The following is a 25,624-nucleotide window of genomic DNA, read 5'->3' on the forward strand; positions in this document are numbered from 1 at the left end:
TCAACTGATCTTTTAACATAGTGGTGTTGATCTTGGTGCATTCTGCAAACATATTGCATGTCCAGAACTTTATGTACAGACTATCTGTATTGCAACAGAGCGAGCTTTTCACATAAATTGACAACTGGAAACAGTAGATTTTGATTGCCATTTCTTTATTAGCTGCAGAGTGCTTAAAGGAGTGAAATCTAGAGGTTTAAAATACAAGACAGTTAGGAAATGCACATTTCTTATCTCCCACAATCAAATCCAGTTTCTGGAAATTTTCTGAAGTTTAGTAGTCCCCTACACCTGTAAAGTCAGCATCTCTGCTGCAGAGAAGCAGTTTTTCAGGTGTCTGGAGCTGTACCTAGCATCTTTACAACTTTCAGGTTTATTTGCAGAAGTCCAGATACAGAGGAGTGCAGTATATACTTAGCATACAGTGAGGACACGAACAGCTAGATTAGATTCTTGGTCAGAAATACTCATCCATGCAGAGCTAAGTCTGGATGTGCAGCACAAGAATGTCGGAAGCCTGAGTCACAAATACCTGTTGAATGACTCCATGGCTGACAGTATAAGCTACAAATGCTGTTGTAGCAGAGCACTCTGTTCTGGCCCTGTTAAAATCACATCTGTCCTGAAAACAGACTTAAGTATTTTCATCTGTAAGAATGTCAGGCTCTAAAATTCAGCATGGGAATACCTCTTTTACCAGTATAATGAAGCTGTTTTAAAAAGCGTATTTCAAAACTAGTTACTGTTACAAATACAAAGTAGGAAATCACTTGGTCAAAACTCCAATCTGTTAGGCTCCGCGTATGGTTTTCCTTATCCAGTGAAGGTACTGGTTTGTGAGCCGAGTGTAGACACCAGGGCCATCAACACTACCACACTTGCCTTTCTTCCCAAAAGAAGTGATGCCTCTCATCACATTGTCGCATCTTAAAGGTCCGCCAGAATCCCCCTGGAAAAAGGGGGGAAAAAATTGTTATTCAAGTTTACAAAAGCTAAAAAATGCTTCTTCTAAGTAAAATTTGCACCAGTAACATGGAGGAAATAAAAATGTAGATAGCATTATTGTGGGTTTCTTTTTTTTCCTCCTTGGAAGTTAAGTTTTTCATTAGAAAAAAAAAAAAGACGACTTTAATCTGACTTTTGCAGTGTGAGTAATGGGGAATGAGTCTAGCTCAGTGCTAACGAATGGTTAGTCTTTTTGAATATGAAAAGAAAAAGCTGAGAACTTTCCTCTTGAAAAGCAGAAAGTCTCTAGAAATCAGTACTTTTTTTGTAACTTTGTTAATTCAATATTTAAATCTTCTAAGGTGTGGTAGTTCTTACATAGTTGTGCATTTTACTTGGGGCCCAGTCAACATGATTTTTATCAGCAAAACCTGTTTCAAAGCCCTCTGACATCAGAGAAGTTGTTCCATTGAAGTGAGCTGCTTGAGAATGGGCTTATAAGCAGTTATGTGGAGGTTTTTCTATTAAAATGGCTATCTGATATGCCTGGATAAAACCACCATATCCAAAGTCTGTGAAGGTGAATTTATCAATCAGAAGTTTTGATTTTAGGATTTATAAGAACAAGCTTTGGAAATTTCATTTATTTTTAATAAAACTCTTCATTGAACTGAAGAGATGCAGAAATTACAAATGTGTAAAAGCTAGTACTTTATTTTTTTTTTTTAATATAATCTATGTGGATACAGACAGTAAATATACTTACAAAACATGAGTCCTTTCCTCCATTCTTAGATCCTGCACATATCATGTTGTCTGTTATAACAGGGTTGTTTTTATAATGATTGTTGTCGTTGCAGATTTGCCTGTTGATGACAGTGATGTTGACTTCCCTCAGGGTATTAGAAAACTTTTTCTGATGATTGTGAGTTTGTCCCCATCCTGCAACTGTGCAAGTTGTTCCTGGTTTGGGATCATCACCTGAGGTAGGCAGGGGAATGACTTTCACAGCTTTATTAAGTCTTGCTCTTTTCTGAAGCTGTAGAGGATATGGAAAATAGTTACTATGGGGCAGAGTCTAGCAAGGGCCCCTGGATGTTAACTGTCAGATCTTATCCATTACAGTAATGAGGGATTACTGCAATCTGTTTTTGGGTTCCTCCATTCTTGGTGACAGGATTTATGTCATCAATGTAAGAATGAACAAAATGAGTATTCCTTGTCTCCTGAAAACCCATTTAGCTTCTGCTGAAATATTAGCTTTAAGAAATACCCTATTATACTTCTCTGGCTCTCAGACATTAGTGACAAAATAACAGTAATCACTGGAGCTGCAAAACTGAGAATCAGAGAAGTCAGACATTTTTCATTAGAACTGTTTTTAGAGAGATCATTAGGGTTTTTAACCAAATCATTTCTATGTGTGAAATATGCTTCTTTCTGTGGACAATATTTATTCTTTCACTGAAAAGCCAGAAATTAAAATATCTTGGTCAAGCTCCAGAATTTTTCTACTTCTAGCATTGTATGCATTACAGGAATGGTTGATTGCCTTAGTTGCCAGTGCATACCCAATTCCCCAGTCTGCTCGATTAGCAGACCAGACCATACCACCCCAGAAAAACAGTCACCAGAAACTGCCTTAGCCCATCTCCCTCACAAGAAGGAAGAAACTGGTACATCATAGGAGATGCATACTCTGCAAGTGATGTGTAAGTCTATACCTGCAGCAGCATAAGGTCATTTTCCTTATGACTGGAACTGTAGCATGGGTAGGGAATTTGTTTTGCAATCTCAAAAATCTGTCTTTCTTTTTCCTTTGCTTTCAGTGAATGAGCTCCAAGAATAACTTTGCCTCCTTTCCTGAGAAGACAGACAACGTGGTTAGTTGTATTCACTTGCTGTAACTCCATAATTCTTTGCTGTTAAATATGATGCTATAATGTTCAGCTGCTACAGAGTCTCTTTGCTCATGCCTGAAAAGAAACAGTAATTTAAAAAAATATAATTACCCTGTTTTTACAAGTAGTTAAAAAAATTAACTCAGTGAATCAAAATCCATGCTATCCTGTTTTCAGCTTTCCAGGAGACAGGGTTTGGGTACTTGACTGTGAACATACCCCTGTTGTTTCCCTTTGGAAACTGATTGAGGGGTTGATGCATCAGCTTTGCTCTGGATAGTGGTCTCACTAACTATGCCCTCTGCAATTTCTGCTGAAAATTTAGGAGAATAGCTCACAGCATTATTATTTCAGAGATCACCACAACTGGACTGTATTGTACCATTGCTTTTCCCTAACACCATTTCAACACTGTTTTGAGAGTTCATAGGGGACGTCACTCACTACCTTTCTCTAACTGTTCTGCAACATCATAATACTTACTAGATTCTGAAGTGGTGACAGAGTTGTACCTGCTGGGGCTCTCTGGTACAGAAACCATGAGGCTAGCACTCCTTGGTCAAGCAGTCCAAGCAGACCTTTATGTCAGGCCATGGGTTTAGCTGTACATTACATAATGTACGTTATAATAATGTACGTTACAGCTGAATGGGAGAATATTTTTTGAGCAGATGTGCAGGTTGGCCCTCATTTGCATCTTACAGCAGCGAACAACCCTTAGGAACTGGCTGCTCCTTTCCTTCAGCTATTAAGAGCTGTCTGACTGTTGACTGAGCTTCATTAAGTTATTTATTTATTTTATTTTCTCTTAAATGCAGTCTCATGTGTAACTGCATGCTGTCTCTTTCTGTGGTGAACTGCATATTTTTTGCGGAATAAAATGAAAGAATATATTTCTGTTTTCTGAGCAGCTATTTAGGCTGGCTAGTCCTCTGGCCTAATACACTAGTTGACTGAGAAAATGGGGATAAACCTTTCCCCCAAATTCACTACTTCAGTGCTTCTATTCTGTGCTTGCATGCAGGTGGAAGCTTGTAAAATATCTCTTCAGAAAGTGAAGATCAGTATACATAGTTATATTATTTTTTACTCACTGAAGCACACTTCTCAATATAAATTATAAAACATACTAATCAGAACATGATTATGGTCATGCTAAATGCACAAAACCACCAGGGATATTAACTTTACTTCTTGAGCAGAGACACCATGTACTCACTAAGGACAATCTCTGAATTGGAGTAAGAACTTACACATCACAGTGGGCAGCTGTTAACACCCAGTTTTCCTTGATCAAAGCTCCTCCACAAATAGGTTTTCCATATTTTCCAACGATTAAGGCCATAAATGGTCTCGAGTGTGGTGCTATTTCATATCCTCCAATGATATCCACACAGAAACCTAAAAATAAAAATAAGCCACAATAGACACAACTGGGCTATCAAATACTGTAAGACACTCAAAGTCTCAGAAAAAAACAGTTAATGTAATTACAAACTGTTACAGACACACCGGTATGTACAACATGTCACAATGCTGTCTTCAGGGTAGACAGCATTACTATTCTGTATGTTTCATTGGCACCAAAATTAGATAGTAGGGTGAGTTTTGACAAGAAAAACACCAAAGTATTGTTGCTCTTGTACAGATTTCTTTTCTTGAAGTTTGCTGCTGTGGTTGATTTCTTAGCTTTCGTTGTAACTAGCAACCTCAGATCTGCCACATGATAAGTGTTGTAAAATATGTGACTTAGGCAGATACCTGGAAACTGGGCTGTATGGGGTGTCATATTACATGAACCTGCTTTTCAGAAAAACATAAAATCAAGAGACTAATGTATGTGTATGCTGCTGGAGAGAAAGGTCAGATAATCATTATGTTAACTCCTCAGAACTCCTCCAAATAGCTTGTCCTCTTTAGTACTTTAATTAGTACTACCCATTCAGAAATTATTTTGTTTGTATGAAAGATCAAACGCATGCAGACAGTGGAAAAGAGCTAATAATACCTCAAATAATAATTGTAACTGCTTCCTTTACATTAATATATGTTGGCTTAACTAGAACTTTATACATCAGCATTTACCTTCAAAAGGATCAAATTGGGCACGTACCTCCACGAATTACCAGGAGAATTACAGCAGCAGAGGCAGTCAAAGTGAGGAAAGCTGCCATGATTTCTGTTTCTACTTATTCACTGTGTAATATATATACCTAAATAAAAAGGATGTGGGTTTTGTTTTTCCTCTTAAGGATAGTTGACATTCGTAACTGTGGCAAAAGTGAAAAACCTCCTCAACAATGCAGTTTACTGCAGAGATGTTAGTGAGAAATTGAGTCATTTGTGGTGTGAAGATGGGGTCTGCACCCTTTCATGTTTTCACTATAGCATTTGCAGAGAGCGAATATATGAGTACTGGGGTGAAACCCACCAAACCGCTAAGCCCCCCAGTCCAGTGGGACTCAGCTCACATAAATTTATGCTTTATTCAGTTGTGCCCATGACATATAGTTTCATTCTAGTCATCCCAGGCCTCCAGGGCTGAGATGAGTCCAGCCCATTGCCCATTAGAGAGCTGTCTGTGCTAGTCAGAAGCCCCTCAGGGCCAAGGAATCTGATGTTTGCTCCTTTCAGCATCTGATCCTATCTCATCAGCTTTGCACTGGATTAGCATCCATATAACACTGAGTGTGGTTTAGTGACTTAGAGCTAAGGGTATAACGCCATTTAAAGTGTCTTAAGGTGTCTTAGGTCTGCCTCCTGGTACAGGAATCCAGGGGTCTTCTGTAGGTGCTATGTCAGATTTGCCAGCCCTGCACCCAGGGTGTCGCAAATGTCTCTAAATTGCCTAGTTTTAGGTGACTGGATTGAGTCCTGAGAACTGAATAAATCTTAATAGAGCCTTGTAAAGGCATGTTTCCTCACTTTCAGATATAACCCCAAATAATAGAAATAACTTCCATCAATATTAGATAATATGGAATATCAAATATTTTATTAAGTAACTAGGTACATTCAGTGAAGTGTCACTACCACACAGCCTGAAAGGTTTCTTGAAGGCTTGGGCTCCGCTACGGTCAGCCTGCAGAAAACTTCTGTGTTCTGGCTGTGTCACATCTTTGAGCTCATTTGGCACAACCTGATGTAAGTTTTATCTGTAGAAGGCCTCGGACTGATAGCTGGCCCAAATCTGCTGTTACCCTCCCTTCTGGGACAGAAGGTAATTGGTGGTGGTTTCTCTGAAGAGGGCAGATGTGGGGCTGTTTTTAGAGATTGCAGAGTTCTTTGTCACTGATGTGTCTCATCAAACAGTCACCTATATGACATGGTGACAGCTTTGTGCACTGCAAAACCACACCAAGCTTTTAATTTTCTTTCATTTTTCTCCTCATACCTGCACAGCCCCTGTAGCTATCAGCAGTTTGTAGCACTGGCATTCTTTTTTTCCACTGTTCTCCCAAACACAATATCACCAGGTATCACAGGTACTGCTCTTTCATTTGTCACTTATAAATAGTTGCCAAAGACAAAGATTTTATGACATTTTAATTAGCAATCTTACCATATTGAAGCCGTTTCCTCTCTGGATTATGTAGAGACATGATCAGGATGAGCACCTGTGGGCAAAAATCCTGTACACTGAGACCTGCTTAAACTCATAGTACTGCAGTGATTCATCCTTATATATTCCTGTATGTGGTGCCATGTCTAGTGAAAAGAGGTTTGGTTTGTATCATCCTATGTTTACGTGAGCTGCTTTCAAGAAAAAACTATTTGGGAGATACAGAATAAAAGATGAGCAAATGTTCCTAGATGTTTTCGAGGCAACTAAGATAGATCTATGGCCACCATCTAAAACCAATTCTATAGCCTGTTTACATTTTCTTTCAATATCTGAATGCACTCCTATTTATTTCTAAATCCTACTTCTAAAGATATTTTTCTGTAACTCCATAGGTATTAGCATACCCCTGCCTTTTAAAAAATTCCCTCTAATCCAGAGAGATCCCATTTACATTGATAATTACAGTTAGGAATATACAGTCTAAACTACTGTTTGATGATAACCAATTGCTTTCTGTGCAAGCTTATTCTGGGCTAAGATCGGTTGTGTGGGTATTAAAGATCAGATTGATATAGACATAATCAGCCTTTAGTTTTCTACCCAAATACTTTTGTCAGTGTCCTCTTCATCTTGTAACTTATGTAGGTGAGGCTGAAAATTTGACATGAAATTTTAGGGTGTGCAGCAAGTTGGCTGGACTCCTTTGGTTATGGCAATAACTTAATTTATGGTCAAGTTTAGATTTTATTGACCTTTTGTATGTAAAGGGAAACCTCAAAGCAAAACTTCCTTCTCTATTTGAGTGCATTGTCAAATTCTTTTATTAGCTTTGCTGCACAAGCAATTGGTCTTCAAGAGGACTGATGTGTAAACAAAATGCTCTATCCTTTCTCCCTGCAGTGCCCAGGAGGCATAGCCACTCTCTCAGCAGAAACCACTGCCTGAGTAACAGAACAGCAAGCCTACCCAGGTTCTATTTCTAGCCTTTGCCTTTGAGGAAATTTACTATGGGCATTAAGCCCATGGATCAGTGGATCACTTTCAACTCTGTTCAGTACTGTGTCGAGTGCTTCTGTCCTTTACCTCATACTTAGTAATTCTGATCATTTTGCTTCTGCAGTGACTGTGTTCCTTTTCACTTCATGCTGCTTTCTGTGGTGCTAAAGGTGAACATCAGGTGTGATTTTAGGAGACCAATCTAAGCTACAGCTACAGCTCTAAATGTTCCAGAGGCACTGGGTGCCCTGGTTCAGACAGTGTCTTAGTTCAGCCACAGAGCTGGGGAAGGGAGGGCAGGAGAGTGGTGCAGAGCAGACAGCCGCTCGGAGCACAGCGAGGCAGAGCTGGGGTGCTTTCTGTCTCTTCCCTGGACTATTCCATCCCCAACCCCACTCCAGTGTGTTTGTCTGGACACATCCCTCAGTGGCTGGGGGGCACACTCCCAGCGACTTGCTGGAGGAGGGACAGGACATATGCTGGGGATACCTATTTTACTTTCTTCGTTGCTACCAGTGTCTCATGATGTTTATCTGTTGTCTTTCCTGCTTTGACTATTTGCTCAGCTTCTCTCTTTCCATCTATTTACTGTGTGATATCAGAGGAAAACGCTGAAACACAGAAATACAGGTAGATGTAGTTAACTCAGAGAGTCCTCAAAGCCTTGTAGCAAATTGGTGTTACTTCTATGAAGGTTAATGTACTTGACAGGAAGAATCCAGCATTAGATATAATGCTCTGGAAACATAAGCCTTCTGTCTGGTCAGAACATGGATCTGTTGCCGATTTTGTCTCTTATGCTGCTTTCTGAGCTAGCCACCTAGTGGGAGGGCAAAGCCCTAAAGTACTCAAACATGCCTTTAGGACCCTGTTTGCAGAGGTGACCTCCAGTGGGTGAATAATCCCAGTATTGGTTGGAGGATGGAGAGTGATTCTAGGGTAACTAGAGCTGACTGTTTTATGAGCTGCTGAATTCTAAAAGTCACAGGTTTTCTTTTAAAAGAGCTGTGGGAAGAGTCTTCTGAAATATGGAATGTGTTACATTGCATTGGATTGTGTGTGTGTTTTCAAACTGGGTTATAACTAGTAAGATTCTGTGCCACAGAAATAAGCATTTCTATGCTGTAATCTCATTCAGCAATCTGGAGAGCTGCCATTCTCCTAACTCTTGAATAAAAATGAGAATTAGCTATATTGGGCATTACATTTCTGATTTTTTCTAAAGGTACTTCAGATGATAGCAGGTTTTCAAATTTCTTCACAGAAGAGCACGCTGTTTTTTTGTAGTGGTTTACCAGCAAGGCATGCAAAATAAAGCTGCAGGCACAGAGGTTTGCAGTACAGAAATGTCTTTCCCACCACTGTGTCTTTTTGTCTTTTTCTTGTGACCACTGATTAGATACTTTGTTTGCATTTGACACATACACACTCTAGGGTTTTCTGCATCTGAATCCTGCACCCTCAAAAATTATTGCTAAGAAAATACAAATTGCTCTGCCTTCCATGTGTGTAGCTTGTCTTTTGTGCCAGGCATTCCTAAGCTTATCAGACAACAGATGTCTGCCAGTTCTCAGTGGCTCTCATAAAATTAAGGTATGAATCTTTTCAAGTCTTTCAACTGAAAATATTACCTGGGCAGTATGATTCTGCTGGCTGGTGGTGTACTTGGTCCACAGTTTGTCAATGACTTTTGTACTTCTCATGCTCTGAGTTTTCCCTCACACTGGTGTTCTGTGAAGTTTTTTCAGGTGGCCCTTGTATTTGTTCTCACACGTAGTCACAAGCTTGATGATGGCAAATTTCACTCTTCTCACATTTATTTATTTTTTTACCTTCAAAGTCAAAAGAACGTTGAATTCTGGAGACACTTAGGTTTTATTACATGTTGATTGCATGTAATGCTCAGGAATTTTCTCATGTTCTTGTTTTGTAATATAGTACCTGTGATGAAGGGCTACTGACGTTCTTGTAAGACTTAGATCATTATTAATATTGACACGTGTTAGGGATTCAAGAAACTTGAAGAAAGAACCTAATGAGATGAAACTTCAGTTAAATGATACAATATTAATGATGTAAATGGAAATTTCAAGGGAGGGAACTAGTCATAAAACCTTTCAACCACTATTTCCTGTAGGGAGCATTTAAATAGAAAGGACTGTATCATAACTTACCCTGCTTTCCTAAGTAAATAGCAGCAGCTATGACAAGCCACCTGTCAGTTCTCCTGTTCTCTCTAATTGCTGTTATCCTACCCTTGAGATGTAAATATTCATCTAAGGATAAAAATATCCAAATTCCCAATTTTTATGGATAACACATAACATAATTGCACTTCTGTTGCATTTCAGATGGCTGCATGGACATTATCGGAGGACATGCTGTGCGTCCTCATTCGTGGCCTTACATGGCTGCTATCCAGAGAAAGGATTTAACTGTGTGTGGAGGAGCTCTTGTGGAAAAGCAATGGGTTTTGACAGCTGCGCACTGTGAGTAAGTATCTTATACTGGGGCAATTTTGACTCTTCATTGAGGTGGGGCATGGTGTGCAAGCCTGTAAGGAAAGAAAGGTAGATACTGATTTTTAAAGGATTGTGAAAAGCTGCAGTTCTCTCACTAAACTGATCTATGAACTTGTCATTCTGTTTTAAGTTGTTTTGTAAACTACTGATCTGCATTGTGTGCCATTACCTTAATTAGTCATATCCTGCCAGTGTTACAGCATAAAGACTGCATTGACAAAAGACCAAATTCATTATTTATGCATCTGAAACAGCAATGTTTTAGAGATGAGGGTATATTTCAAAGACCTTTAAATTTATCTTACCTGTGTGCCTGGGATTAAGCCTCAAATCAGCCTGAGAGATGAAGCTGGATTAGGTGGAAACACTATTCCTGCCATTTACGTGACTTGGGCTCACAAAACCTGAATGTCAGTCATGACTGTAACAAGGAGCTTTGTCCTTTTGACAAGTCAGATGTGAGCACAAGCACCCCTTCCCCAGGTGCAATACCCCAAGACTGGCACAGATGTTGAACAGCTGGCTCAGGGTAAGGAGGACACCTGCTGTTCATGTTGGGAAGTAAAATGCCCTGGTTTTGCTAAAATATTCTCAAAATTGTGTTTTAGTACTCCATTCCCCTGCCCCCCTCCCCATATTTTGAGGAACTAAAAGCAAACCAATTACAATAAACGCAGGCAAACTTGACCTCCTCAAACACAGCGTGGGCAGCTCAGCCAGCCTTCTTCCATCAGTTAGTCTGAAATAGAGGACACAGCTCCTTCTTTCTAAATGAATAATTTGACTGTCACACTTGTTCAGCTGAATCAAATTTGTTTGCATTTTTGTAAGGGTAGACATATTCACACCTGGCATGTGTTTTTTGGACAATTACAAAACAAAAGCCAAGCCTTCCTCTTTGGAATTAAGGGAGTTTTTGATGGGAGTTGGGGTCTCTCACTCTTCAGTCAATGGGCCGGAGACATCCAGTCTGTTATGGTTATAAAAATTCAGATTTGGAAGCTATTCAGTGGAAAGGGCACTAGTTGTCTCTGGTCCTGTGGAGAGTGTCTTCTTGTCACTGGTTTGGTTTTCTAACAAGCACATTAGTTTGGGCTGACTTAAAGTCTTTGTCACTGGGGCAATCTGAAACAACATCTGTCTGGTCTTCTCCTGACTTGTATGATGATGCCCATGCAAAACCCTCTCACCTCTACGCTATGTCTAGACTGCTCTTATCAGATCCAATTACAGTGCATGTAAGCCTTACTAACTAATGGATATTATGTGATAATCAATTTTTGTCTTATACAAGATAGCATGAACCCAGCAACATGAATTTCTGTGTGGCCTGCCAGAAACCTATCACAGACCTGGATGAGGTGGCAGTTGTTTTTTTGGTTTTTTTTTTTTTTTTTCCTTTTCCTCCCAAGCATCTCTGTATACATAGTAGCTGATTGCCTGGGCTTTGTGCAAGTCCAGCAGTTGCACCTCTGTTGGGGATTATACATGAAATAGTCCCAGGATGGAGTTCGGTGAGTCTTGTATAATTCTGACTGTGTAAGTGTGCTTTGTAGATAAACCCAGAACTTTTTAGGATCCAGCACTGCCTTTGTAGCTGTTTTCACAAGCAAACATTCACATACAAATAAATTAATTTTATCTTTCAGTAAGACATGCAGCTGGAATAAAGAAAATAACTTTTTTCTTGTTTGTTCCAGCTTGAATAAGTTGTCCTGTGTGTAGTGAGATTGTGTTCTGAAGATGAAGCACAGGAAACCAGCAGTATGTCTTCTGGCAATGTCATCTTACTGGGCTGTGTTAAATTTAGTAGGGCAAAATGATGAAAGACAACCTCTAATGAATACATTTCTGATGATACTTAGAGTGCTTGGGGGAGAGGGAGATTCATGAGTTGCTTAGCTCTTACTGTTTATTAGCAGGAACTGGACTTAAAACTCTCTTTGGGTTTTGGCAGTCTCCCTTTTTAATATTCACTATAGGGTTGTCTTAAGTTAGGCAACACCCGTCCTTCTTCCCTAATAGGCTGAATCCTGTATTTAGTGAAGTTAAAGACAAAACTCTTATCAATATTAAAGATGTCCACTTCAGTGGAGCACTTACATGTATGCATAATGCTTGGAATGAGTACTGAGTGTCAATGTGTGTTTTGACATCCCAGTGACGTCAGCAAGACAACCTACATGCTATGAGTCCGGCATGTTTAGTCCTTTGCAGGATTATGTCGTGAGTCCAAAGGAGACCATTAAAAGATCAATGAAAGGCATCAGTAGCAGCAGCCCTTTTGCAAGGGACTGTCTTTAAAAAGTCAGTAGGCTTTTAAATTAAACTAATTTTAAACTCTGGAAATCTTCAAAGGTCAGCTATCACACCATTATTTTACCAAACTAGATTTACAAAAAGAAATGTTACTTTGTAGAGGAAAAAAAAAAGGTCATGTCAAAACATCAAAATGAACAATATCCCTCCCTATGTTTTAATCATGTGGTTGTAAAATAAAACTGTATTATGTTATGTGTCTTTTGATTTTCTTGAGAGAAGTTGCCTAGTTCCAGTAATGACCTTCTCTCCCTGTACTTTCTTTAAATTGCAGATTAAGCAAATCAGAAGCTAGAGTTGTTCTTGGAGCCCATCGGCCATCCATTGCTGAAAAAGATCAGCAGATATTTGAGGTTATGGACTACTTTCCTAATCCTCAGTATGATGGGTCTTCCAAGGAAAATGATATAATGCTTCTCAAGGTATTGTGTTAATTACTGTTGTATCATTATAAAAGGAATGGTGCTGATGACCATTTTGGCTGTTCTTTGATGTCAAAGAGTGCATTGTTTAGATAGCTTAACAATATCAGAGAACATCCTGCTTTTGGTTGTACTAATCTAGATAAGGTTACAAGATCACTGGCACTGTGAGCAGGGATCACATTTCAAGCCCATTCTGTGCTCTGGAACTCCCTTTAACCCACTTACTGCAGCAAACACTCCAAAACCCCCAAACACATTCTTCAGTAATTTTTCAAAGACAGTGCTGAAGTCATACATGCAATGGAGTCTGGGTTATACCTCTATCCCAAAGGGATACCTTGTGCTGGACTAAGCAAAAATGGGAATCAAACTTACTGATAATTATTTGGGGTAACAACATAAAGTAAAAGTATGGATAACACAGGACATAAATGAATTCAGCTCTAGGAGCACAGAATGGTCACGTAATAAGGAAGGTTCAGGACACTGTAGAATGAAGCATGGAAAGATGCCCTCACTAACATCCCAACGTCATGATCCTGGAGGCCAAAGTAGGGCAAGGTTGTGAGAATTTCCTGCATACCAGCTCCTGCTCGAGCTGGCTCATGCCTCATGTGTCCTTGCACTGAGAACTCCATTAATCCAGCACTGAGATTGACATGGAGGCAGCCATGGGTGTTTTGAATAGGCAGAGGGCAATCTTTATGCAGGAAACCTGTGGATGGTCAAATGGTGCTGGAGGACTGCCTTCATGGTACCAGCAGTTGCAGTGCCAATCCAAAGTCCCTGAGAAAGGCAAGGTTTGCACATTATCTTGCCTGTACATTTAGAAACATCATGACTTCAGTACAATGCCTACGCGATCTTGGATGGGTCTTTATTCAGGCTATGCTTTAATGTTATGTCTGTAATAAGAAACAATTTTATGTAAAGGACCAATATGTATATTTAAAATAATTGACTAAGTACATTATATTATGTATATTGCCACACTTCTGAAATAATTGGTGGAATTATCTGGAAAAGGAAGCGATGACTTACTTGAACCCTATTTCTAATATTTAGATGGTATCACCAGTTTGATATGACAGTGACAGGGAGGAAACTAGCAATGTCCCTTTCTGGAACTAGCTGGAGCATTTACAGACATACGTGCCTCCAGTGACTTACCACTGCCCAAGTGAGAGAAGCTCCTTTCCCCAGATGTTAGCGAGTATTCTCCATCTGCCTCATTGTCAAGGCACACAGATTCATTTCACTGGCTTCTGTGGCCACCACCAACTTACCAGAGGCACATGTTATTTGTGGTCACAATACCCAAACGGATTGCTAAGAAGTAATATTTATAGAGCTGAAAGTTACAACTGTGTTGCAGAATGACATGGATATCATAAAATCCTTTGCCTGAATTTGATAAGGAGCATGGATAGTGTTGGCACCAGGGCTCATCTCCCATCTCTGTGGTTCTGCTGTAATGGAGTACTAAGTGACTTGGGATTAACTTGCCATCTTGGGAAGTTCCCACCAGCACAGGTGACAATAAAGCGTAAGAATTTTTAGGATAAACTTGTGATTTTTTAAGAATGCCTGTTAAAAAATGTATAAAGCCAGAATCATTTAACTGATAACCATTCAGCAACGTGTATAACCACCTGTAAAATGAATCATGGTGTGCTGATCATGTGTAAAACAGAAAATGTCTGTTCAGTAGCTGTGAGCCCTTACCAGGGACATTGAGAGTGTGTTAGTGTTTGGCTGTGTTTTAATTTACAGGCTTAAACTGGCCTCTGCTGAAGGATGAATCTATCAGGTAAAGGTCAACAAAACAGTTTGGATCATTTAGGCCCTTTTGAATCTTTCAGAGCAAAAACTTGGCAATCTGAAGAGTTCAAGATCTCATTTTTCTCCAGTTATGTTGCTGCTGCCATGTCTAATTAGTTATAGCTTTTGCTTTCATCTTTGTTACTGGGTACATTGTACCATGCTTTGAGATTTTTCTGGATATCAGTCAAGCAACAGAGTCTGATTTCAACATAGAGGTTTAGTGGCAAATTTGGTTCTCCAATAGGACATAGATCCAACAGCCCAACTCCTGTGCAGGTTTTTAATTTCCTACTGTAATCAATGGAAAGCTGGGCTTGAACTCATGAGTACTGCTGTGGATAGAGAATTGCTATACAGACATGAGGGAGATTCTTTTGGATTTGCAAAGGGACAATTTGCTCAGGATCAGTTCCTAAATATTGAAATGTGATTTATAAGGAAAGTATTGGTAAAATGAGAATAATTGCCAGTTGAAACTAGATTATACTTTCCTTCCTTTCTGCATAAGGAAGCCTTTATTTTTCTTTTTGTTTTCCAGCTGAATGATACTGCACAGCTGAATAAATATGTGCAACTTTTGCCTCTGCCTGACTCTTGTGAAGACATCAAACCTGGCACAAGGTGCAAGGTGGCCGGCTGGGGACGCACATCTTCAGGAAAGCCATCAAAATATCTTCAGGAAACAAGTATTGCAATTGTTGATAGAAAAAGCTGTAAGCACAGCTATAGAAATAATGTAAAAATAACCAGCAACATGTTGTGTGCTGCAGGGAAAAACAAAATTTTCAAGAGAGATGCTTGCCAGGTAAGAAGCAAAGTTACAAAGAGGATGTGCTTTTAACAAGGGTATGCTGTTCACTAGTAACAAAGCAGTACCAGACACTTAATGATGCTGATCAGATTTACAGTGATTTTAACCACATTTGTAAGAAACTTCATTGCTGTGAAAAAGAAGTGTTAAAACTTTGCATAGTTTAGGTACACAAGATTAAGAGTATGGGAATTTGAGTCTAGGATTCTCTCAGTTAACTTCAGGTGCATTTCTTTAACTAAGGTGCTCTTCTTAGGCACCACAGGTACTTGTCAGAGAAAAAGAACTTCCAGGGTCTGAATCATCTGATCCTTTCCAGATGTCAACATCTGAATAGTACAGAAATAACTTTACACTCAAAAGTGCTGTTTGGATCTTGCTTTTGATGTCTTCTGTGATGAGTCCAGAAGGGCCTGTTGCTAAAGAAGGAGAATCAGTTTATACCAACATCAGAAAGATACCTTTTAAAATAGAATTATGATAGCACTGTGCTGATTTACAGCAATTATATCAAAGGCTCCCCTGGGCTGGAAAAGCAACCTCTCCTTATACCTCACCCAACTACCATGAAGTGATGCAAGCCAGCTTATACATTTCATAGGTTGGAACAGGTTAGAAGCCACGTTACCAGAGATGCTTATGCACTGCAGGTGGTACTGTATGCTCCTCTGGAGAACAATGAACACACATTGATAGTTACTTCTATTTTGTGTTCTAGGGAGATTCAGGTGGGCCGTTAATCTGTGCCGGTCAATACAGTGGGATTGTTTCTTTTGGAGGACGATGTGGAAGAAGAAACATGCCTGGAGTTTATACACGACTGACTGAAAAATATGTTGACTGGATAACAAAAATAGTTTCCCTTCACAGAGATCCATGAGGCAGGCAAGATAGTTTTAATAAAGTGCTCCACCTTTAAAAAATATCTCCCAGCTTTACAGCTTTGCACCGCCACAGTTTTATGAGAACAGTTAAAATGTTCCCCTTTGGACAGATAACTTATTTACTAATCTTTCGTAGGAAACTGCCTCTTCAGTAATAGAATTTGTATTGGACTTCACCCAACTTCTTAGTGTGAAGGGAAAGTACTGCTCACCTTATTTGTTGTGCCTGGGATGAGGCAAAATTTTTGAATCTGTACTTAGAGAAAAATTAAATTTCAGACTGATAATGAATGATATGTCTGCTGAATGAGAAGAAACAAAACAAAAGCCTTTAAATGTTCAGATATTTTGCTATGATATTACTCAAAACCAAGTACTTACATTCTCCATTACTAAATATTTACTTAACTAAATTAATTTTCATAAAGTATTAAAAAATGAACATTTTTCCAATTAATCTTCCATTATGAGTGGGATAAAAATATTATTTTCTAGATTATTTTCGCCATATTTTTTTAGTGTTAAAATCAACAAAATCCTCTCTTCTCACAGCTTAGTTCATGATCTCACCCTTTCAGTGAATAGTCTGTTGAAAAATGTATAAATACTGATCGTAATGGGAGTAATTATACTTCTGTCAGATATTGATCTGTTTTTGCCAACAGTTTGGAAGGGAACATCTGCAGCGCTTCTCTGCTTCTTTGGTTACTGCATTACTATGTACCAAATACTGTAAACTTTGGGACATCACACAGGCATGGATAAATAACTCCAACACATCAACATACTGGCCTTGATTATTGACCAGCAGCTGTGTCACTGCACTGGGCAGAGCAAAGCCCAGCCTCATAACAGCTGTGCAGGTAAAGGAGCAAATGGACACTGCAAAGTTGGGTTGGTGGTTAGCCATGGTGCGATAAATGATGTGGTGTATGGGGGCTTCATTCAGTTCTCACTGAAGGTCATGGGAAGGAAGATCTTAGAAGATGACAGTAAGAATTGACTCTGGAATACAGAAACTGGGAAAAAAATGAGGAAAAAGGGGGAAGTGATATAAAAGTGGGAAATATAATATACCACTGTTAACACTTTTCAGCTGGGGGTCTCAGAGGGTGTTACAAATCAGTCTCTTTTACCTTTGCAAGGTAAATAATAGCAAGGGTATCCTTCTACCCGTCCCACAGGAGACTTTTTACACCCTGCAGCCTAGCTACAGCTAAGTGGTTTTTAACCTCTCAAAGGCAAAGATTTCACTCACTCTGTTCATGTGAACAGTGGCTGTATCTCAGTCACTGGTGGGCAGTAATGAGTGACAGAGTGTGGAAACCCTAACCCAGCAGGTCAGGTCCAGTTCAGACACTGGGCTTTTTGCGTGTGATCTCTTGTTACAACTTTACTCCATGTACATTTCTCTGAGGGATGATGTGGCAGGTGGATGGGCATTACTGCCTGGCCCCCAGGGCACCAGCAGACCTGCCTGCCCCTGCCCAGCCCCTGGGGCTCCCCCACCCCCCTGCCCACAGCCCAGGACCCATGTCAGCACCTGGCTGGCTTGGCCCCAGCCCCAGCAGTGCCCCAGCAGGGCCAGTCCCCAGCTGCCCTCAGCCTGGCCCTGCCACCATGGGCCCGGCTGAGCCAGGCCTGCCCCCAGGCTGATGTCCCAGCCTGGCCTTGGCCTATCCCCAGGGGGGTGCAGGAGCAGCGAGCTAAGCAGTGACCGTGACTCAATTTCTGTTTACCCTGAGGCAGCAGAGTCTTTATCCTTTCCACATACAACAGGAGGGAAGTCATCGCTGGTGCTGAAACCCCTGTGTCTTGAGACAGCGCCTGCCCGTGCACCCCCCTGGGTGAGGGGCGGCCTGGGCCAGGGGGCGGCAGGGGTTTCGCAGCAGGGCGCAGCGTGCCCGCAGTTCTGTGCTGGGGCAGCCCCTGTGGAAGCACGCAGTGGAAGGGTGGCTGGTTCTGCAGCCGGCGGTAGGCGAAAGTCCTAAAGGAAAAGGATGAGTGTTGGCTAAGGGAGGTGACTGCCAGTGTCACTCCCTGCTGAAGGCGCTGCCAGGCTGGGTCTCAGAACTGAGCTGAGAGTGGGAAAGCCACAGAGCAGCCCCCGGTGTGTTATGGTTTCACAGTAAGAGACACCCACAAGGCCTGACAAAATTAAGCTAAGAACGCATTCTTACTAGACTGAGAGGAGCCCATATTCAGCAGCCCCTGGCAGAGTTTACTGTAGATTCCAGTTGTTTCTAGCACAGCATTTGCAATTCTACATTCCTTCCGTAAGGGACATCTAGGCTTTTCTCTTTTAACCTGTCAGGCCTCAGCACTAATCTCTGGGTGCCTGTGAGGTGTCCCCCTGCCCACCACCTCCCAGTTTCCAAATACTGGCTTCTAGTACTAGACCAGCTTTCCTATACTATCTGGTTTTCTCTTTACTGGAAATTTCTGAGTGGATTAAAGGAGTCCTGACTCGAGAATCCTTCAGCCCTTGGCCAGGGCTGGACTCCTATCTACACGTGTGCTTTGCAGCTTGGTCTCTGCTGGGTTGGACTTCTCTGTCAGACATTTGCATCTATCCTTGCTTTTACTGAGGTTTTTCAGGTAAGCGATATTTCTTAAGGATTATTTGCTGAGAAGCCTGACTTGCTTGTCGCCTGCTCCTCACACAGTCGGATTTGGGCACAGAGCAGCCCCCAAGGCTGACTGGGCCATGCAGAGACACGACGTACGGCACTGACATGTGATGGATGTATGGTGTTGATGTAGAGCATACAGGGCTGACATACAGCTGATGGTTTTCTGTCCAATAGAGGGGGCTGACAACTCGTATTCACACATCACACAGGGATGCAGGTGGAAGTTAGCTTTAGCCCTTACCTTCAATCTGACCTTGGGCAGTAGTGGCTGGTGTTTTGTACTTCTTTTGGCTGTACATCTATTGCACTGTATGTTCAATTTGGGAATCTGTTTTTTTTAAAAAAAAAAACCAACATACTTCTGGTTCTGAGTACAGAGGGTGGCATCATCTATTGTCAACAACTGTTGTTTTCTGAAAGTGCAGTGATATCTTTGGAGCATGGATTGCCTCTGCAGCTCCTGCTCAGTCTTTGTTTTATCTTCTGACTACAGAACTGCCTGCCATCTAGCAAGCTGTAAAAGTAACCTTCCTTCTGGGCAACTCAATCTAGCATCAGGAAGAAATATTTAGAATACAGAATGAAAACAAAGCAAGCCATCAGATTTTGATGATAATTTTATTGGATACTTGCCAAAGAAAAATAAAGGTAAACTCAGAGGACTCTTTCAAAGTCTGAATAGGTCAGTTCACCACAGTCAGATAAATTACAGCGAGTTATTTTAATATGTCTGTTACATCTTTTAATTATGATATACTAGTTTCCAAAATGTATCCTCATCTCATTAACAATCTAGCAGATGGTTCAGACACCTCCATCCTAGTATGTGCATAACCCCACAATCATCTAATGAAGCTCTTTTTGGATTGACTAATAATATTTAATAATTAATACCTAGAAGATTGCAAGTATGGTACATTTAGCTGTAATTCAATTCAAAGTGGCACAGGTTGCTTCAAAGCTGTTGAAATCAGCTGTGAAACGTGCATTGAAAGTTAGCCACTAATTTCACAAAAAGTCATTGAGTCTAAAAGCTGTACCAAGATCCACATCCTTGTCATGACAAAGAGGAAACCACAGAAAGATGAGCAAAAAAAGCCCTTATTTTAATGAAAAATAGAACAGATCTTAGTTACTTCAAAAGGCACCGATTCCATTCAGTGTATAAGCAATGGCGTTTCACAGGGTTCATTCTTGTCTATGTTTGTTAAAAGCAAGAAACTTTGCCATGTTAACACACACTCACAAAACCTTTGTTTCAATAAAATATCAAACCTGTCTGCAGCCATTTAGAAAATTAAGATAAGCAATAATTAAAACAGTGACATCAGTAAATGAAAGAAAATGTTACTTTAATTACTCTTAATCACTGCTGTCATTAAAAAATACTACTCAGGAGTATTTTATTAACCATTTCCCTTTAAATGAATAAATGGCACATGGCTGTTTGTTCAGGTTATCTTGAACCCATGTAGAGGATGTTACCTATCAGGATGTAGTGTCCAGGTTGCTTGAAACATCCCTATCTCAAGCTGTTACAACCAAAGCCACATCACACATCCTTTCAGCCCCCTTGGTAACAGATAAAAGCAGATGTATGAGAAGAAGAGGGAGCTCTGGACTAGTGTGTTTTCAAAACCCCCGAAATTTTCAAATGGCAATGGACCACACTGACAGTGATGTGGCTTTCACTGATTAAAATCTAGGGCACCCACATCTTGTGCCAAAAGCCATGGTCCTGTCCTAGCACTGGTTTTAGCAGAGTTCAGGTAACAATAGTCACACTGAGCACACGAGTATTCTCTGAACTGAGGTTTCAGGCATGCTGATGGAGCGCTGTGGAAAAACTTGCACTGCTTCCTTTCACTGGGGATCATGAGAAGCCCCGTCTTCTAAGGTGGGGCCTTAGAAATCTTGTCTTCCAGCTAGACCTTGTCGATAGATTCCTACTGTGTACAATCCACATCATAATGAAAAGAATAATGTGGAGGCAGCAACTATACTTGCAGCACTAAAGATCTCACAAACACAGGGACAGAAGATAAACTTGCTGATACTGCTGCATAGCTTATTTTCTTTCTGCCATATTTCAAAGGGACGCGTTCTAACTGCAGGTTATCTTGAGGATGCCTCTACAACAAAACAGGAGTACGTGAAAATATGAGTGTGATGAGTGTGATACAGGGGGCTGTGGTGCTCATGATTCAAGGTACCCCAGTTTCAGGTTTTATCACCTCTGTAGCTGGAGGGCAGTGGTGTTTGTGCTCCTCCTGATGTGGAAATGGGTGGTTTGAGTTAACTTGCTGCCCTGTAAATTTGTTTATGGAGCTGTGAAATAAGACTCTGCTGCCAGGCAGTACCACAGTGAGATTTAACAGGGACTGCTCATTAGTGCACTGAATTATACAAAGTCAGTTTGTGTATTTTGTCTTATGAACAATGGTGTTGATCTTATTGGGTGGTCTTGGCTTCATCGTGCAGAAGTATTGAAAGTATCTGCATGAGGTAAGAAGACAGCTGGTGATAAGAAAATGTAAGAAATAGACTCAATTCTAATGGGATATTCAAAGTTTTTCTCTTCCAGGGCTCTTTCTCCCTCCCCTTGTTTGTCCCGCACATAGTTACTGCAGTCAGGGTCATGGTAACAGTGACTAGTTTTGATATTCGTATTTGCAACAGTGGTTTTCAGAAGGGTGTTATTCCACCAGCTGTGTTGGGTTTGGGTTTTCCCTTCTCATGATGCTTGGTTCCAGTTTAGCCATCCTGGGCAGTATTCATCTGCCTAGTCAAACACAGCTAGTCAGATGAAACTCCGGGTGGGTTTCAATGGGCACAACCAGTGATTCCTAAGTCCTGTTTCAGTCACTTATCTTAGGCAATAAACAAACAAAAAGTCCTTTCCCTCTATGTTTGTTGTAGAAAACAGACTTATTAGTTTACTACCAATGCTTTATAAAATGAAAAAAACAAGTTTTCATTTTATGAAACAGAAAAAGCCACTAAAGCCATAACTGAAGATACCATTGACCAATTCTGGCCCCATTCCCTCATGGGATCCACAGGAGGGAATATCTTGTGTACTACAGCTTTGGTGGCTGTTTCCTACTGTCAACAACCATCTGCAGCTGACCTTCCTCTTGCTCCCCTTTGCAGCTTCTCGACAGGCAGGATGACACACTTAGCCAGCACTTGGCCAACATTTGAAGTCTAGAACATTATAGGCCAACTTCTGGAATAGTGAAGGTGATACAGCATGGCTGGCAATTAGAACATGATTGGGGGATGATCAGTACTATCTGATTTTAATTAAATAATCTAAGAAAATATACTGATTGTGAACTATTTCAGAAATTCTGCTTGCTTAAATAGTTTACTCTGTCAGGGACAAGTAACTTCGAAAATAACCCATGGTCAGTCCATGACAATGCAGAAGATAAAGCAAAAGAGTAGAATATGTCAGTATGGAGAAATCACACATTCAGGCTCTCAGATTCATCATTTGGAAGACCAGTTGCAGCTTTGAATAGCTTACTCAATTTTTTCCCCAGCATTTTTCTTAAAGGATAAATGAAAAGAGTGGCAGAGCATTTACATCACCGGGTCAGTGCTCACCCAAAATATGTATACCCCAGAGGAAAAAAATAATAATATTTTCAAATATGTGAAAATACAGCCATATGATTGATGAGGCAAAGGGCAGAGGATGTAAAAAGCATGTACATGTGTGAAAAGCCTGTTCACACCCTGGAGAAACAAATGGACCTGTGCTAGATCCCTCCAAATGCATTGTTCTGGGAGACCTTGACTGGTGTCAAGACTTGGAAGCCAAGATATTAATTAAATTTATGTCCAAACCTGTTCACTGAATTATCTATCAATTGCATATAGCATGGAAATGCCTGATGACCAACTGTCAAAAGTCTCCTTGAAGAATGCTCTGCACTAGTTATCCCAAAGTCTCAAAAAGGCTTCAGCCTGGATAGACAAGATGGACAAAATGTGAAGACTGCGAACAAAATAAAGCAATAAAGATGGGCTGAAGTGGCACAGTCTTGTTCCACTCTTATTTTTAGGGTATATTTTATTTGTGGCATAGACTCACAAAGAATAAAGCTACATGTAAATCAGAGAGAGAGAGAACGCATTTACATAAAGAGATGAAGGTGTCAGCAGTGAAGAAAACCAGCATAGTGAGGACTAAGGGTGAGCTGGAGAGATTGCGTGGTAGAGAGAAGCCAGGATAAAACAGCCACTCATCCTAAGGAAAGAAAGTAACTTGGCGGAAAATTCTTCTAATAGTTCCTGTTGGTGTCCTTACTCCTTGCAGCCTTTGGCTAGCTCTTGCCTGAAGCTTTATCACTAGGAGATGCTGAAGTCCTCTTATGGCCTTTCTGGGTTCATGTAATTATTCTGTAAAGTGTTTATGCTCCAAAGATGGTTTCTTATGAAAAGGAAGAGAGTTTTCTTCTAAAAAAAAAAAAAGATGATTGATACAAATTTGATCATTTTGCAGATCTAAATGGATTAGTTCAAACTGGTTTTTCTCTGCCAATGTAAAGGTCATTATTCTGGCAATATTGCAGAGGTTACATAGAAATATTAGCTCATAAGGACACCTAGCCCAAAATCAAACAACGTTTTACACACATAATGACAAATTTTCTTATTAGAACACACAGAGTACCACAAAAGTTGAGCTTCTAATTGCTTTGTCATTCATTACAGGAAATAGCTACTTATTCAAGTGTGAACTATATATAAAGCATAGCTAAAACTTTTGCAGAAACCTTGTAAGACAATAGCACTACTGAACTGCAACAAGGCTTTCAAAAACATGTTCTAGTACAGAAAAGTAGAAATCACATTAATACTTAGATATGGTTCTATTGCTCTATCTATAGAGATGTCACTTTTTTTTCCTTAAAGAGCAGAGATCAAAATCAGCTTGAGTTGAGAGTAAAAGGATACTCTTCACCAGTCAAAAAACATTTGATTCTAAAATTTATACCTAGGATTTGAAAACCAAATGGTGCATTTCGAGATCCTGCACAGGTAACCAAGAACAAACCTTTCTCAAATGGGAATTTGGCTTAGTTATCAGGGACTGATAGAGTCAGAGTACAATTGCCATTCACATTGAGTAGGGAAAGGATAGAATTCACAATATTTGTCATTTTACTGACTGCTGTATTACTGTTTATGTCCCAACAAAACTAATGACAATGCTTTTTTCAGTCTAATATGTTTTATTCTAGTTCTGCAGAGAACTACTGAGAGCATAGGCTGCATGGCAATAGGGAAATGAATGTGTATTCTACCTCAGTTTATTATGTCGAGTAGTGAAGGACAAAATATCTTTCACATTATCTCAACATTAAAGCTGCATACCTGCATACGGGCAGAATATATACACTTGCACACCTAAGTACAGCATGCAAAGAACCATCATTCACATCTTGTTTTGTTTTATTGATAAACAAACCGAATATTTGAAGACGATTCCTGGAAGAGGGTTTGGGATTGGGTTTTTTTTGGTTTTTTTTTTTTTGCAAATTCTTGAAAATTAGTAACTGTGAAAAATAGTGAAGATGTTTTTCTATGCAGAAAGGCTTTTTTTCCCTAGGTGGACATATGGCTTAATCAGGGTGATTTAGATTCCTAGGACCAAGAGATCTCACAAAAGAAACTGCTACTGACAAAACTACTGATAAGGTAGTGATGTGTGAAAGCAGGGCATTGGTTTGGGCTGTGAGTGGTCAGTCAAATTTAGTATTGTATTCAGAGAAGTAGATTTTCTGAAGTACAGAGAAGGTATGTGACTTTCCTGTACTTTTTAGAAACTCTCTAATATAGATCTTAGAGGGCTTGGGCACTGAAACTCTTTTCTTCCTCAGGAAAAGTAGATGATTTGGAAGTAGTAAAAAAGACTTCAGCATAATAGAATCCCAATCTATTTTTTCCAGCTTATATCAACTGCCTATTTATTGTGTGTGACAAACTGGAACTTGCCTGCTTTGGAGAAAATTGACCCATGTTGCCATGTAGTAGAGCTTTTCCACCACTCTGTGATGTTTTTTGTCTCTTGAACATATTCTCCAAGCACAGCAGAATTATTTGACCCAATTAATGAATTAATTGAGGGAAAGCCAGTGATTTCTGCTACACAGATATTTGCAGTGGCTGTAAAATCACTAGGAATAGCCACACTGTGCAGGGATGACACAATGCAGAGAAGCTTCTATCAGGCTAGGCCATGACCGTGACCCGTTGAGGAACAGGGCTGTGCCACATGGACTCAGTAGCACAGACCTGAAAAGTGCCCAGCTCCATTTGTATGAACAGGTCTGAGGGAGGAAATTCAGAGCAGAAGTTACTTTCAGTCAGTTTGGCTTCCAGATCCCAGGCTGGACATGCCATGTATTTGCAATGTGAAGTAATGGGTAAGTATATTTTTAGTGTACTCTGAACAAGCTATGTATGGCTCTAGTTCCTGAGGCTCTCTGTGAGTAACCCCACCATATCCAGTCATTTCTATAGTAGTTCCTGAGTGTGCAAAGGTAACCAGCCTACCCAGTCCTGTGCATAGCACCTGGTCTGCCTGGAGAAAACATGTAAGCACCTCTTGCCTTCAGCAAGTAGGAAATGTCCCAAAGCATCTATTTTTACCAGAGTGAAGTTGAGTTGCCATGTTACAGTTAAAACAAAGAGTAATTAGCAATTCATTGAAAAGATACAAGAAAAGAAATCATACAAAGGGGAGTCCTTGCTGCTATCTCACTTTCCTGATTCTTATCTTTTA

The 25,624-nt window shown here is 40.2% G+C and overlaps 2 protein-coding genes across 3 annotated transcripts; one reads left to right on the forward strand and one right to left on the reverse strand.

Moving 5' to 3' along the window:
* Window positions 1-138: 138 nt before the first annotated feature.
* LOC101912239 (granzyme A) lies at window positions 139-5,079 on the reverse strand. 2 transcript variants are annotated; one of them, XM_005241991.3, is made up of 5 exons: window positions 4,960-5,079; window positions 4,100-4,247; window positions 2,670-2,808; window positions 1,712-1,984; window positions 139-949 (listed from the first exon to the last, which is right to left on the reverse strand). In XM_005241991.3, the coding sequence occupies exons 1-5, from the start codon at window positions 5,018-5,020 to the stop codon at window positions 791-793; spliced, it is 780 nt and encodes a 259-aa protein (XP_005242048.1). In that variant the 5' UTR covers window positions 5,021-5,079; the 3' UTR covers window positions 139-790. The 2 variants fall into 2 exon arrangements, with proteins under 2 accessions (XP_005242048.1, XP_027649122.1); XM_027793321.2 differs by having other exon boundaries at window positions 4,932-5,008.
* Window positions 5,080-9,576: 4,497 nt separating this feature from the next.
* Window positions 9,577-16,975, forward strand: LOC101915064 (granzyme A-like). Its single transcript, XM_005242008.4, has 5 exons — window positions 9,577-9,671; window positions 9,759-9,900; window positions 12,523-12,670; window positions 15,036-15,302; window positions 16,027-16,975. Exons 1-5 carry the CDS (start codon window positions 9,611-9,613, stop codon window positions 16,186-16,188), a joined length of 780 nt encoding a protein of 259 aa, XP_005242065.1. The 5' UTR covers window positions 9,577-9,610; the 3' UTR covers window positions 16,189-16,975.
* Window positions 16,976-25,624: the final 8,649 nt, after the last annotated feature.

The sequence above is a fragment of the Falco peregrinus genome, chromosome Z, assembly GCF_023634155.1.
Source record: "Falco peregrinus isolate bFalPer1 chromosome Z, bFalPer1.pri, whole genome shotgun sequence".
In the NCBI taxonomy this organism is placed as follows: Eukaryota; Metazoa; Chordata; class Aves; order Falconiformes; family Falconidae; genus Falco; species Falco peregrinus.